This window comes from Lobosporangium transversale (assembly GCF_002105155.1).
Source record: "Lobosporangium transversale strain NRRL 3116 chromosome Unknown BCR41scaffold_26, whole genome shotgun sequence".
Lineage (NCBI taxonomy): Eukaryota > Fungi > Mortierellomycota > Mortierellomycetes > Mortierellales > Mortierellaceae > Lobosporangium > Lobosporangium transversale.
This window is the reverse complement of record NW_019029004.1, coordinates 1-14789: the sequence shown is the minus strand read 5'-3', so window position 1 is coordinate 14789 and position 14789 is coordinate 1. Positions and strand designations below refer to the sequence as shown.

The 14789-nt window shown below is 40.6% G+C and overlaps 8 protein-coding genes across 8 annotated transcripts; 5 read left to right on the top strand and 3 right to left on the bottom strand.

Annotated features, from left to right (window-relative positions):
• Positions 1–280: 280 nt before the first annotated feature.
• Positions 281–1813, bottom strand: BCR41DRAFT_423232 (phosphoribosylaminoimidazole-succinocarboxamide synthase). The gene is made up of 5 exons (XM_022030268.1): positions 1600–1813; positions 1213–1426; positions 798–1130; positions 589–643; positions 281–486 (listed from the first exon to the last, which is right to left on the bottom strand). Exons 1-5 carry the CDS (start codon positions 1741–1743, stop codon positions 336–338), a joined length of 897 nt encoding a protein of 298 aa, XP_021879897.1. The 5' UTR covers positions 1744–1813; the 3' UTR covers positions 281–335.
• Positions 1814–2067: 254 nt separating this feature from the next.
• BCR41DRAFT_338175 (aldo/keto reductase) lies at positions 2068–3701 on the top strand (the record flags this gene model as incomplete). Its single annotated transcript, XM_022022104.1, has 6 exons — positions 2068–2210; positions 2319–2345; positions 2416–2587; positions 2659–2718; positions 2819–3022; positions 3124–3701. Exons 1-6 carry the CDS (start codon positions 2097–2099, stop codon positions 3699–3701), a joined length of 1155 nt encoding a protein of 384 aa, XP_021879896.1. The 5' UTR covers positions 2068–2096.
• Positions 3702–3916: 215 nt separating this feature from the next.
• Positions 3917–6135, top strand: BCR41DRAFT_387512 (hypothetical protein; the record flags this gene model as incomplete). The annotated part of the gene is made up of 5 exons (XM_022027904.1): positions 3917–4168; positions 4276–4347; positions 4470–4652; positions 4762–4874; positions 4968–6135. The coding sequence occupies exons 1-5, from the start codon at positions 4043–4045 to the stop codon at positions 6133–6135; spliced, it is 1662 nt and encodes a 553-aa protein (XP_021879895.1). The 5' UTR covers positions 3917–4042.
• A 210-nt stretch (positions 6136–6345) lies between these two features.
• Positions 6346–6795, bottom strand: BCR41DRAFT_308024 (C2 domain-containing protein; the record flags this gene model as incomplete). Its single annotated transcript, XM_022020888.1, has 1 exon — positions 6346–6795. The coding sequence occupies one exon, from the start codon at positions 6793–6795 to the stop codon at positions 6346–6348; it is 450 nt and encodes a 149-aa protein (XP_021879894.1).
• A 666-nt stretch (positions 6796–7461) lies between these two features.
• Positions 7462–7824, top strand: BCR41DRAFT_279234 (C2 domain-containing protein; the record flags this gene model as incomplete). Its single annotated transcript, XM_022020211.1, has 1 exon — positions 7462–7824. A coding segment is annotated over one exon (363 nt), but the record flags the coding sequence as incomplete, so codon positions are not given.
• A 396-nt stretch (positions 7825–8220) lies between these two features.
• On the top strand, positions 8221–10988 carry BCR41DRAFT_356376 (arginine-tRNA-protein transferase). Its single transcript, XM_022024639.1, has 8 exons — positions 8221–8397; positions 8509–8543; positions 8659–8721; positions 8840–9215; positions 9349–9486; positions 9575–9830; positions 9959–10029; positions 10135–10988. Exons 1-8 carry the CDS (start codon positions 8275–8277, stop codon positions 10831–10833), a joined length of 1761 nt encoding a protein of 586 aa, XP_021879892.1. The 5' UTR covers positions 8221–8274; the 3' UTR covers positions 10834–10988.
• An 8-nt stretch (positions 10989–10996) lies between these two features.
• On the bottom strand, positions 10997–12715 carry BCR41DRAFT_371859 (putative PEP8-vacuolar protein sorting/targeting protein; the record flags this gene model as incomplete). The annotated part of the gene is made up of 8 exons (XM_022026637.1): positions 10997–11043; positions 11147–11251; positions 11360–11598; positions 11718–11882; positions 11996–12152; positions 12261–12333; positions 12468–12611; positions 12704–12715. 8 exons carry the CDS (start codon positions 12713–12715, stop codon positions 10997–10999), a joined length of 942 nt encoding a protein of 313 aa, XP_021879891.1.
• Positions 12716–12962: 247 nt separating this feature from the next.
• BCR41DRAFT_356374 (hypothetical protein) lies at positions 12963–14705 on the top strand. The gene is made up of 3 exons (XM_022024638.1): positions 12963–13840; positions 14238–14299; positions 14429–14705. Exons 1-3 carry the CDS (start codon positions 13237–13239, stop codon positions 14582–14584), a joined length of 822 nt encoding a protein of 273 aa, XP_021879890.1. The 5' UTR covers positions 12963–13236; the 3' UTR covers positions 14585–14705.
• Positions 14706–14789: the final 84 nt, after the last annotated feature.

Here is a 14789-nt window from a genome sequence, read left to right as displayed (position 1 = left end):
GTGGCCAGCCATCACATCTCTGTGCATAAACATCTTGCTTGCGCTTGGAACAATAGAGTAAACCGTGGTCCAGCTAGTATGGGGTTTCTCTCAGTATGGTCATTAAATAACCATCGATCTCTTAACAAAAGTGTAAACTTTCATGTTGATTGATAAACCATTATATATGCTGCATAAGAGCTATTTTCAGAGGTTTTTCAAAAAAAAAAAAAAATAAAAAAAAATAAAAAAACTTCCTGATAATCGTACATATTCACCTATTTCGCGTATTTTGGATCGAGTTTGTATTGTTAATGAAAGCCAGGCAATAATTTATTCGAACTATTTAGTAATCTCTAGAGCTGCACGTCCTTGCTAGTGAGTAACCTATATGCTTCTTGATACTTGGCCATTGTGTTGGTGACTACATGCTCAGGAAGAGTGATACCAGTGGTCTTGTCGAATCCAATTGATTCAAGGTAGTTACGGATATATTGCTTGTCAAAACTATCATTAAAATAGGTGGAGTTAAAAAGATATGAGTGAGCGATACTAACGACTGATGTATTCTCACACATGGTGTTTTTTTCCTGCGATAAATTATTATACCTGTCTTGACTAGCTCCAACTTTATAAGATGCAGCCGGCCAGAAGCGGGAAGAATCTAATTACATTAAACATCGCAATGTAGCATTAACGAACGATGTTACATATTATAGGATCGGTTGCTTTACCAAATATTGAGCAATGCCACCGAGATTTTTTTTTTTTTTTTTTTTTTTTTTTTTGATATGGAGATTGGCAGTCAAGTTCTTTACCTGGTGTCAAGACCTCATCGATCAAGTAAAGATTATCGTTCTCATCGACACCAAACTCAAATTTGGTGTCGGCAATGATAATTCCATGCTCCAAAGCATAGTCACGAGCCTTGGTGTAGAGCTCAACAGAGACCCTAGCCATTTCGGCAGCATGCTTCTCACCAATGATGGCTGCAGCTTTGCTTGGGTGAATATTTTCATCATGATCGCCGATTTCGGCTTTGGTACTTGGTGTCCACAATGGCTTGGGGAATGCTTGACTTTCCTGCATATCTTCAGGAAGAGCAATATCGCACACAGTTCCCTTCTCCTTGTACTCTTTCCATGCAGAACCTGTAGAAATCAAAAAAAATTGGTTAGTTTGACTGGCTGGTATTTGTTTTAAACATTCTTAAAAAGTTATTCGTTCACTTGCCAGTGATGTACCCTCGGACAATTGATTCAATGGGAAGGACACGCAGACTCTTAACAAGCATGGATCGACCTTCGAGTTGATCACGGTACTGTTTGACTTTATCAGGCATCTCTTCAAAGTTGGCGGTGATCAGATGGTTGGGTACAACATCCTTGAGATATGAGAACCAGAAGTCGCTGATCTTTGTAAGAAGCTTGCCTTTGTTGGTAATTCCCTGTAATTTTCCCCCAGAGATAATTCAAATTATCAATTGTGAACTAAGTGGGTGAGTCAGAGTGTATGCATTCAAGGAAAAAAAAAAAAAAAAAAAAAATACAGCGGAGGACACGTTTCTTCTGATCAGATCAATAAGGTTTGTTTTGTCATGAACCCATTCGCGGTTCTTACATTGTTCATGATCACATCGAAAGCACTGATCCTGTCGGTGGCGACAAAAAGGAGTGAGTGGTCGTCGACTCTGTAGAGATCACGGACTTTTCCGCGGGCAACGAATTGAAGATCAGGGCAGTTTGTTGAGACGACGGCAGTCATGGTCTGCGTATCTTTATGACAAAATGAAAATAGTAAAGAAGAAAAGAAAAAAGGAAACGTTACTGTGCAGAGGGGAAAAAAAGCCCGTATGAATAAACAGTAACAGGATAGATTGCATGTCAGTAGATCGTCTACACGTTGACTTTCGTTATGAAATGTAATGCTTACTATCTGACCATGATTCTTCACTTGCCAATGAATGGGACCGCATGAGGGAGAATATGTTTCGGTTCTCGGTTCAACTACTTTTTATTGTTTGTTCACCTTTCTCTATCTTCCTCTTTTCCTTCCGCTATTTTTCTTTTTTCCTTTTTTTCTTTCCTTTCCTAATAACATCTTAACATTCAATCAGTATGAAGGATACTTCTGATAACTCATCTATCGATCAGACCCTGATAGCATTGGATAGCTATGTGCTTTTAGGCAAATCTGGACTTCGGGTCAGTCCCTTAGCGCTCGGGACGCTGGTAATTTTAAAAAGGCATTTGGTTTTTTTTTTTTTTTTTTTTTTTTTGCTTTCTGTGAGCGATCTCTTTCATCAAGCCTATAATAACCTCTTCCATGTTTCAATATAGACCTTTGGAGAAGAATGGGTAAATGTAGTATGCTTCGACAAGATAGGCCTGCTATTTACTATTAGACGCCCATCACTACGAATGGGTGCTTTTTTAGGGCTATGGTAACAATAAGGAAGCGTGTAGAAAAATATTCGATACTTACTACGAAAGAGGAGGCAATTTTTTTGACACCGCCAATACTTACACAAATGGTGATTCGGAAAGATTCTTGGGAGAATACATTTCTAGCAAGAGAAGCGGGTGTGTGGTCGCCACAAAGTACACAAGTAAGCATAAGCATGCCATCTTGTTCAGACAACTTTCATTTTCTGTTTCCGTGTACTAATCTCCTTTACAGTCAATGCAGCGTCGAATGAGACTCTTGCAGGTCGATATAGTCATCCCAATGCCAATGCTGGTAATGTGAATGACGTGGATTTTATCATTAGTTCTCTCACTTAAAGTGAGTCGTTATGAATTAAACATTGTACGATTGATGCTATTGTTTTACTCTCCAGGTGGCAACCATCGCAAAAATCTAGTAGAGACCTTGGATGGTAGTTTGAAGCGTATGGGAGTGGGCTACGTGGACATCCTCTATGTCCACCTCTGGGAGTATAGAATCCCCATTTACGAAGTCATGCGGGCCTTGGACGATGTTGTCCGTGCAGGGAAAGCTCTCTATGTTGCTGTGAGCGACACTCCCAGCTGGGTGGTTTCTTGTATGTTGTAGTTGTCTTTTTCTTTATTATTGTTGACTGTTGTTATTTGCTTTGATGAACAATATCTAAGGATCATATGGGTTTGTCTTACATTTCAATAGCTGCCAACACAATGGCTGATCTACGCGGATTGACACCGTTCATTGGCTTCCAAACACGCTATAATCTTTTGAACCGTTCCCTCGAGTCCGATATTCAGCCCATGTGTGCGGATATGGGTATTGGAATTATCCCCTGGTCTGTCCTTGCTGAAGGATTCCTCACTGGAAAGCATTCGCGCGAACAGAAAAACAAGGATAGTAAGCGCAAAGGCCAGGTGGACAGCCACTTCAAACACGACAGAAACTGGAGAATCTTGGACGAGGTCAAGGCCATTGCTCAAGAATGTAACAGAACACCCGCACAAGTGGCAATGAACTGGATATTGCAAAAGCCTGGCATCACGTCACCTTTGATCGGTGCTCGTACCTTGGAGCAGTTGGAAGATAACCTGAACGCATTGGAGTTCACGTTGAAGCCATCCCAGATGGCTCGACTTGATTCTGTCAGCAATCCCAAGGAGTGGCCGTTCCCTCAGGATATTGCTAGAAACCTAGATAAATATATCGGTCTTGGAGTCGATGTCGAGATGCCTAGACAGTTTCAAGCCTTGTGTAATCTTCGTACAAGTAATATATAGAGCGCGTCTACCATACCATACATGGCAGATCTCTACTATAGAACATTGTATATAAATAAACAAATTGTCTCGGCGTTGCAGTTGATAGAAAGAGCTTCGCAACAAAACACCAGTGTTTGCCAAGAATGTGCCAACTTGTTCACCTTTTTAGGAAGCGATAATTAGCTTGGTTACCAACATAAATAATGATCCGCAGCCTTGTTTGGTTCTGTTCCTTCTTTTTTCCTTCTTCTTCCACAGAACCTCATCTTGTCTTGTTTGTTTTCGTTGTTCACTTACATTTTCTTTTTAATTATCATCGTCATTCGTAAGGGCATAACGTTCTCCATCTCACTTCCAACATGGGCTCTTTACACTTTCCAACTGAGCAGCGTAAAACCATCGATATCGGTGACGGACTCATACTTCGTTGGTCCACCAAGGATGATACTGAAAATGTCGGAAAACTCCTTGGTGAATGCTTCAGGGTACTCAACAAAAATCACGACGTTCTTAATTTATGTAGATCAAGGTCAGGGGTTTTTTAATATCATGATTAATAATAAGATCGTCATAAATCTCTCGATTTTATTAGTGGCTTCCTGTTGGAGATCCCCATCCTACTGATAGAATCCCCGGTCCCAATCAGTTTGTGATTGCAGCCGCAGTAAGGAACTATTCGGTTTTGTTTTTATTTTTTATTTTTTGTTTTGCCACGGGCGCACGATACGGAGAACAATTGGGTGATATTCCTGACGATAGCAAACCGCTGTGATTCTAATCGTTTAGAGACGATTATTGAGTGGAAAATCAGCTGTTATGAGTGAACATGACTACGCACTTGTCGAGGATACTAAGCGTTCGAATGGCAAGAACCCGATTGTAGCATGTGTATCTTTGCATCGAGTGAGAGCATTCTATGGATCTGTGGATTTGTCTTTTGGCAAACCAGAATTGATTGCGACCGACCCTGTAAGCACCCTTTTTTTCTTAAAAACGTATTTGTAACAGCTCGACTGTTGTCTTTATTTATTTATATTTATTTTCTTCATTGATAAATTATGGCATGTGCTCTTGCCAGGAATATCGCAATAAGGGACTTATCCGAAAGCTCCTTTTTGAGCTGGTCCACCCTGAATCAGACGCTCGAGGCGATGTTCTCCAGTTGATTCCTGGTATTGCACATTTTTATCGGTAAGATTTCTCACTCATCCTGATAATTGAGACATTTTATTTAAAGTTACATCCCTCATAACTTTTTGTACCCTTTTTCCCACATGATGATAGTCAATTTGGATATGAGTATGGCCTACTTGTTAGGCCAAATGCTAAAATCGAGAGCACCAGTGTTGTTCCCACGCTTGCCAAAGGCAAGTCAGAACCCTACATCCTCCGCGTTGCTAACAAGGACGATCTTCCATTTTTAAACCGTCTCAGTACACCTGCCAACATGCATTTGAACGCAACGGTCGGTACTCATTACAGTCCCGAATACTGGCGGTACACTATACATGATGTATTTGAGATCAAACAGAACCGATTCGATGGAGATCGTGACACTCGGATCATCATTGACGCGGCATCTAAAAAGCCTGTTGGATTCACAGTGCTATCCAATGGATTCTTCGGGGCCCAGTTGGAGGCTATGGCCTTAGATGAACAAGAAGTTTCCTATGTTCAGACTTGGCATTCAGTTCTTAGGCAGCTCTTTGATATCACCAAGGAACGTCAGGCCCTGATTATTAAAGAACGTGAGGCCGCGTTGGCAAGTGACAAGGAGCCATCGGACGAAGGAATTAAAGAAGCTGAACCGGAATCCACTGCTTCCCCAAGTGGTCCCATCGTATCGATTGTAGCCGCAACCAGCGGGAATACATCGGTTCCTACCGAAAAAGACGAGAAAAAAGAAGCGCCGTTCCAGCTTGCATATAGCTTGCACAAGCGACATCCTCTGAGCCTCCTTCTTGGCCAGAGCCTTAAGCGTAAGCCTAGCTATGAGCAAGGTTTCAGAGTATATACTCGTATTCTCAGTTATTCAGCCTTCATTAAGAAGGTTGCTCCAGAATTGGAGAAACGTCTTGCCAACTCTGCACTGGCTGGTGTGAATGGTCGGCTGCAACTTGATTTTTACCGCAAAGTTGAAGGATCTAGTGGAAAGGGACTGGAAGTTATCTTCAAGGATGGCAAAATTGAGGATGCAAAGGACTGGGCCAAACCATCGCCTGAAAAGTTGTTTGAGGAGAGACTGGCTTGGGAAAAGGAAGGAGAGGCGCCGTTAATTTTCAGTGCAGGTTTCATGCCGCTTACATTCACACCCTTAGTCACAGGCTTGCGTTCATTGACAGAGTTGAATGAGGCATATGGTGATGTCCTTATCAGGGATGAATCGACTCGTCTTTTGTTGAACATTTTGTTCCCCAAAGGCGACCATCACATTGATGTGTTCTATTGGTGAAAAAAAATAAAAAAATAAAAATAAAAAATAAAAAAAAAAAGTCTTTGTTTGCCGTTGAACTGGGACATTTATATCATTATAAAAATAAATAAGGAATGAGCAATCCACTAGGTTCCATTCGTCTATTAATTTGATATGCAATCTTCCTTTATTAAATCCAAATATTGGCTGGATAGCTGTAGAGTTTATAAAGCATATGATGAGATTTTTTTACGCAGACTTGTCTTCAACAAACTTCAGCTGGATATTGACAGAGCCGTTGTCAGAGATTCCGAACCACTTGGGGAGTTTGTAATCTTGAGCAGGGCTCTCGCCACTCGCCATTACTTGATCCAGAGAAATGGTAGTCTGCCCAATCTTATCATTACTGAATGTGTCCTTATCAACAGCACGGACATACAACTTGTTCTGGCCAGGGCGGACATAAAAACAGAAGGTCTCATCGAAAACCGGATCTTGGCCTTTGGTGTCCTTGGAGCGCTGCTTGTATGGTTTCTCGAGCCACATCTCGATAAAAGGGTCATTTCTGCTTACCCGGTCCTTATTGGTGAGTTTGTTTGCACGATTCAACTTGACATAGAGTTGACCCTTCTTGGTGGCCAAAATGTTGACACCACTGGCTTCGACATCGGTCTTGACTACTGGGATTGTAGCGGCCATGACAGCGACAGGCATAAGGAAGATGGCGATAAGGGTTTTAAAACGCATAGTGGAGCGAAGTATAAAGGGGAAAAAAGGATGTAAAGCAGACTGATTTTTACAGGTTAGTTGTTGAGTGGGCAATTGAGTTAATGTTGATTTTTACTCGAAAGGACGTGTAATTTGCTCTCCATTTAAATGTAAAAATGAGAGATTTATTGGAGACAAATGGATCCAAAGTAGTTTGGCTTTCAGAGAGAAAGATACGCGTAAAATGATGCATTGGAACACGTTTCACATAGAAATAACTATAATTATAACAACAGTTTCATCTCATGGCTTGGATCCAAGTCAGGATGTAGCAGAATGAGTGTCTTTTCTGTCTATCTCGCCAAAACATTGGTCTTAGAAAAAGACCCAGGGTATCAAATGCTTCTCAATGGGTTCCTCTTGGAAAAAAAAAAAAAAAAAAAAAAAAGATATAAGGTCTGTGAAGACGCAGTTTGTCAAAGTATCATTTGCTCATATCCCAACTAAACCATGAAGCTCCTTACCTTGTCCGCTTTGATCATTGCTCCTGTCTTTGCCGCCGTTGCTGTTGTATCTTCTTCAGCAGACACCAGCTGCATGGATCTTGGAAGCACTTCTGACACTGCTTTCGACCCCACTATCCAAGCCTCCAAACACAAGGGTCAGCTCTACGTCAAGTTGAACCGTGCCACCAATCTGAAGGACAAGGATTGGTTTGGCAAGTCGGATCCATTTATTGAGATGTGGCTTGAAAAATCATACAAGCACCGATCCAAGGACACGAAGGGCCTCAACCCTGTCTTCGACGAGACTTTTTGCTTCTATGTTCGTCCTGGCCAAGACAAACTGCATGTCCGTGTTGTTGATAAGGATACATTCCGTAATGACAAGATTGGCGACACTTCCATCTCTTTGACAAATGTCTTTAACACAGGCCGTGAGGGACCCAAAGACTACAATCTTCCCAAGTGGCTTGGTCTCCGTAGTAACGGACACATCAATATGCAGATGCAGTTCGTTGAGGATCGTTCGTGAACTATTCATAGCTCTTTTCAATAAATAAAGAACTAATGTAGCTTCCTTCGAATAATGGAGAGTATCCAACAGTACAACATGCCCAAGCTTTCACACACCTGATACCAGAATTAATACCTATTGGCCCTAGACTCCAGGAGAAGTAGCTCTTGGCTTCTGTGACTTGGCTATTAACGCCAAGTTGGCTTGTTGAGAAACTGCTTTAAATAGATTTTTTTTTTTTTTTTTTTTTTGACACAATTGTGACGAGCCGGCCTACAATTCTAGTTGCACTAGATTCTACGCCACATCCCTACAGGCGAAAGCCTAAGCCGCATTTGGAGGTGTGGACTTTGGGACACAGGCTGTGCCGGAGTCACTATGATCTATTTGCATAGACAGCTTCGCCATTTCTTTTCTCTTCTTCATTTTCTTGTTAAAGACCCATCATTAAAGATGTTGCTTCGCGACTTCAGTGTCGTAACTCCTTATAACGCAAGACCATCCTCCTGTGGTTATTGCAAATCCTCTGCAGGTTCACGTACCTATGGAATGTCTGCTCATCTCATGACACCAAAGGTAATGAATGACCACGATATCATGTTCAAATGGTAGTCATCGAACAACAGCCATATGATATCTATATTCATATGTACAACCGCACTGTTGGCGGTTCATCTTTTGCAATAGGACTACCAAGCACTCATTAATCGAGGCTGGAGACGGTAAGAGCTTTTTTCTTTTTTTTTTTTTCTTTTTTTTTGATGCTGCGCGTATCTCCTCCACCTTCTCTATTATAAAAGCTAATTGATCTCCAATGCATTTAATTTGGACCGTTAGATCTGGACGTTATCTCTACAAGCCTAACCTCCGAGATAGCTGTTGTCCCCAATATACCATTCGGTAAAAAAAAAAAAAGAATAATATACGGAGAGAAGTTTTAGCATTCAATCAATTGGTACTTTATATTATCATTCTGACATATTCAAAATAACTTTTCCTTCTATTCCTCTTCTTACAGGCTGAATGCAAACGAATTTGAGGCATCGAAACATCAACGTCAGATTGTGAATCGATTCAATACGTATATCCAGGAAGGTGATGATAGCTTTGAGAAGGATATTACTTTACGCAAAGCGGAGAGATCTGAGGTAGAGAAACAGGAATCTTCTAAAGACTCAATAGAGACATCATCAACAGCTGCAACTTTGATTCCAACTGCGTCTACTCCAATATCGACACCTAAAGAACCTGGCACATCAGCATCAACAACACCTTCTAAGAAGCAAAAACAAAAGAAGCCCCCAAAGAATGCACCTCAGGATCTAAGGACACGTATCCGTTTATCAGAATATCTTCACTCACCTGAGGTCAGCTCTTGGAAGCATCGCTTGAAGGTAATAACAAAAGAAGTATTGAATATATGCCCAAGCCGTGGTCCAAAAACATAACTGAAAAAAAAAAAAAAAAAAAAAAAAAACTCGCCTACTAATATGACACTTATTATTGTTATTATTCTTTTTTATTTAGATCATACTAGAACCGTCATCCTTTACGGAAGAAAAGTATGCCCTGTATGCGAAATATCAAAAGGAAGTCCATCATGAATCTAAATCCAGGTGCCTACCAAAAGGATTCACCAACTTTTTGGTTTCGACACCTCTCACGGTATATAAAATAATTGTTTTTTAGTTCACTTGTTATAAATCCCCTATATGCACTTGTACTGAATTCGATTCAATACATACTTATTAAGCCTTCAAAGGAATCGAACTGGACAGAAGAGGACCCAGGATTTGGTTCTTTCCACCAATGTTATTATCTGGATGACAAGCTAATTGCGGTTTCAGTGATAGACATATTACCAGAGTGCGTATCAGCTGTTTACTTTTTCTACGACACAGATTACTCAGTTTTATCACTTGGGAAATACAGTGCCCAAAGAGAGATTGCGCTTGCTCAGACATTGAACACAAAACCTGGATATGAGAATCTTAAATATTACTACATGGGTACGAATTTTTAACAGCAATTGCTTAAATCTAGCCCCAAATCGCCGACACCAAAGAGAAGCAAACCATATCTGACTTTTTTTTATTTAATTTATCATGCTACATAATATACTTGCATCCCACTATAGGCTTTTACATTTTCACCTGTCCAAAGATGACTTACAAGGGCCAGTTTCATCCTTCGTACCTCTTGGATCCAGTAAGCATCATTTCAGATTTCGCTTTTTCTTGCTTTATAATTATACCAGAAGGCACTGCCTCAATTTTTGACACAACCCGCTCGTCATCAAATACTGTTATTTAGGAAACGTATAACTGGATTGAATTCAAAAAGTGCCAGCAGGTCCTTGGAGAGCAGCGTTATACTAGCTTTGAACATCCAACGGCAATGAATCCGCTTTTTGAGGCAAAGGTGAAAACAATCATTGAGAAGAAGAAGGGCTCACCATCATCGGATAGTTCTGAAGACGAAGATGAAGTTGAGAATGATAGCGATGGCACGGATGCCGATGAATGGGAAAGTGTCGATGAAGATGGGGAAGATGAATATGAGGACAGCGGTTCAGACGGGATCAACAACAAGGCTCCGCGGGACTCCAATAACGAAAGTGAAAGCGGAAAAGGTACTGGTAACGAACGGAAAAAGAAACGATTGAGTAAACTCACTACAGGAATAGAAGCAGAAACAGAATCAAGTATCGAGAAGAGCGCGTCGGAAGCTACAGAGAAAGAAACTGCAGTTGCTGCAAAGAAACAGAGTCGGGAGATGAAGCGAGTGTTTCGTGAGACCATCAAGCAGCCTCCACCAGGGTGCTTAGATCCAAAGGACTTGACGCAATATGATCTAGCTGGGGTCCTTTGTCTGACCAATTCCAATACATTGCGCCCAGTCTTGATGACAGACATGTATCGGAACCACAAGGATATTCAGAAAACTGTCGCAGAGTATGTTTCATATGTTGGTATCGATCTAGCCAATGCCATGATCCTCTATATCTTATGATGGGTGATGAGGAAACATTGTTCGTGTCTATTGGATATAGTGTGTTGTTCGTATATAGTACATCCAAAAAGAAAAGCCCTTGTACTTTTTCTTTGTAATTGGCATTGTATTCGAATGGAAGCTTTATAAAGCATAGCGACATAGTTTACACGGGGTGAACTCTCTAAATTTGATCTATCTTTGCTTGGTCATCCACAATCTCGTCATCATCTGAAACGAAACAATAGATGAAATAGAAAAAAGTTAATGCGTGACATGGGACATTTTAGGTTCAAAGGCTGACACTTGCAGAAAAAAATCGCGTGGTGTTTACCTCGACGACGGAAAATCGTAATCTCCTGCTGCTTGAAATAGCGTCTATTTTCCTCATCGATCAGAACCAAGTTCAGATAATATCTTGCAGAGAATTTCATGTTGACTATTTTAATGGGAAAACCCGATTGGATTGTAACATTTTTAGGACATGTCTGTGGAACGAAACATTGGAAAAAAAAAAAAATAAATAAACACATGTAGCTATTATTACCGTCTCGGAACGTTGGGGTAAGTTCGAATCCTCCTAAGAAAAGACGTATAGGGATGGTTTCGCCACGAACAGGCGCACCATCCATGATTTCAAACTTTGTGATGGTTTCGCTCTCATTGTATTGATTTGGTGGTGCACCTGTAGTTTCCCTGCGGATAATAGAAAGCTCCATGTGTTTGATCTTGATGCGGACCAAGAGGAAATAGATCTTCCCAACAATAACATCCTTCAAATGATATCTATTCAACGAAATAAAATTTTAGTTTAGCAGCTATACATAGTGTTGTTGCAGTTCGGGTTTCTTTCATCCAAGAACAAGCTTTACAAAATCAGGTTGAACAGTATGTTGTGGATATACCTTGATTTATTGTACTCGAATTCAATGTGTAAGCAGTCCTCAATACCTACTTCCATCTTAATTGAAGTGTTGCCGTCTGAAGGCATCACATAAGAATGCACCCAGATATCCTGTTCCTTTACCACATCTGCCAATCGTCGCTGAACTGTGACACGGACAAAGTATCTACAAGGATAAGTTATCATGAGAACAACTATCCTCAGTCTTCTTTGATCTAGAGAATCCATAAGATTTTAGTTTCTTTTGTATTTTTTTTTTTTTTTTTTTTTTTTTTTTACCTCAGCTTGACATTGATGCCATGATAACTTTCATATTGCTTTTCCACATTCTTAAACTCGAAATCGAATGTTGTATTATTGCGAAGCTCGCCAGGCACAGCCAATTCTTGTTGCATAGTCCTGAATTCATAGTGGTTTCCACGATCATAAAAGAGCTCTTTGAAAAACAAAAACAAAGAAAAGATTCTGTCATTTGACGTCGGATAGAATTAATCGTATCGATCGCTTTAGACTCCAGTGATTTTTTGTTGCTGCGTGATAATACCTATGCTTCCAACAAACTCGACCTTGATGCCATTGTGCTCCACTTTTTTACCATCCTTGACTCTAATATTGATCTGAAGAAGAATAAAGTCGTAAGCTTCAAAAAGAAAGAAGGGAAGGAGGGGTTGCTGCTACTGAATGATTGATAGGGGAAGGAGAAGATGTTTGCTCCAGCGAGCTTTTTTTTTTTTTTTTTTTTTTTTTTTACCTTGCCTGCAACAGTCTCTCCATCAAAGTAAAGAGGAAACTTCTCGCGTCTGTCTTTGTCGACTTTGGCCTCAATCTGTTTTCGCTTTTCCTGACCATTGAAGTTGATTTCAACGTCCACCGGGGCTGAGAAGCCAAAAAGGTTCTAAAAGTGATGGGTCGGGATTACTTTTGTCAAGATGTAATGTATCATAACGCAAATTGACTTTGGCAGAGTTGTGAAACTGGCTAACTTACTGCCATAGCCATATTGAGAAAAGTAGCGCGTTGAGCGAAGGAGATATTTTTTGAAGAAATGGAGTTGATTTATTCTAATGAGAAAAAAATGAATGAGAAAGAAAGAAGTGCAAGTGGCAAGCTCGTCTGTCCCTGGTCATCCCTCACAACAGATACGCGTGTCTGTTGATTGGCCAGACTGAGTTTTGCTTTTACTGCAGAAAAATAAAAAATTTAAAGAAGCATGGCCTCATGCTTTGACATTCATTCTTCTCTTTGACCACAGTCCATCGTTTGAATGCATGGTAAGATTCATCCATTGCCTCTTTCTTACAGTTGACACTCTACTTGTATCGTGTCAGGCTTACTCGCTCACTCACTAAATTGGTGTAATATTCTTTTTCTTCCTCATTCACTCTCACTCCCCCTTTTTTTAACTGTTTCCCCTGGCTTGGTCAAATCTTTACCCGTGCAATTGATCTGCTGTTGGTTGCTGATCTGGTACCACCACATAGTCGACCCTTCACAATCGCAAACCGTCCAAGAACAGAGATATGGCTCAGTCCAATTCTCGTTCTGACAGGCCAACCAGGCGGAGTAGCGAGGATGAACCCTCAGAAGAGTCTCCTCTGCTTCGTAACGGTCAATCTCCTTATTTGGGACGTGGCTCGATGCCTGCTAGTTCCACTATCAATCAAGGGTCCTGGCGTCGTATGGCCGGTGTTTTCTTGCTCATAGCTGTGTCCTACTTGGTCATTGGTAGCATTGTTAGCTACAAGCGGCTTTCACTTCCATCTCCTAAATCCGTTGCAGATGCTACTGGTCCGTTTGATTTCTCTGCTCAATGGGCTTGGAAACATCTCGAACAGATCGCTCGACAACCTCACCCTATTAATTCGCATGAGAATTTGCGTGTTTATGATTATCTTGTCAAGGCCGTCAAGGATCTGCAGGAAGAAGCACGTCAGCTGAACAGGATTGTTGAGATTGCAGATGACAATGTCAAGATGACATTGGCCCAAAACTTCTTGAGCAACTCGACCCGTCTTGAGTTTTATGAATCATCCAATATTCTTGTGCGTGTTGTTGGCACAGAAGGCCGTGCAGAAAACAGCAAGAAAGGCCATCCTGAGGCCGTTGTGGTTGATGCTCACTATGGCAAGTAAAATCTAGTAATCTTTATTTGACACATGTGCACATGTGTTTAAAAAAAAAAAAAAAAGAAAGGATGACAAATGAGGGAAGATTATGAACATCTGTCAGCATAATTCCGTTGCCGGAGATATTTATCCCAGTCATCGAATCCATTTTGGGACATGAGAGCAAAATAACTTTCTTGGATCTTAAATATTTTATGAAACTATCACAACTGTCCCATAACTTTTTTTATTTCTCCCTTCATTATAATTATCCTTGAAGGAGGGAAGGGAAAGGAAATAATGCTGCACTGCATGCTGATGAAAACATCTGTACTGGCAAAAAATATTTGCATCTTTTGCCTTTTCTTTGCTTGATCATAATTAAACAAACTTTAATTCCTTATCAACTTTATTAGATTCTGTTCTAATTGGACATGGTGCAACAGACGATGGCATTGGCGTAGTTGTCTGCCTAGAGGTATGACAGACCTCTGATTGTTCTATAATCCTGAACTATGCTTTTTATAAGAACCATGACCTTCTAAAACTAACATATCTCGGGGGGGGGGTTTTTTTTTTTTTTTTTTTTTTTCTCTATTAATAATAGATGATCCGTAATTTAATTCACCATCCTGTCAAGCACAATGTCATCTTCAATATCAATAATGGCGAGGAAATTGGACTCTTTGGCGCAGCAGCGTTCATGAAACATCCATGGGCAGCTGACGTCAAGGCCTTTGTCAACCTTGGTAGAGAATTTTAGAAAGATGCTTAATATGCCATTATACTAATACATTATACTAATATTCACTTTTTATCCGAACCATCTGTAGAGGGGGCTGGAGCCGGTGGTCGCGCTCTCTTATTCCGCGCTAGCAATAGGGCTCTTGCAAAGTTTTATAGCAAAGTAGGAAACTCTCCCCATGCCAATGTGTTTGGCAATGATATCTTCAAGCTTGGCCTCATCA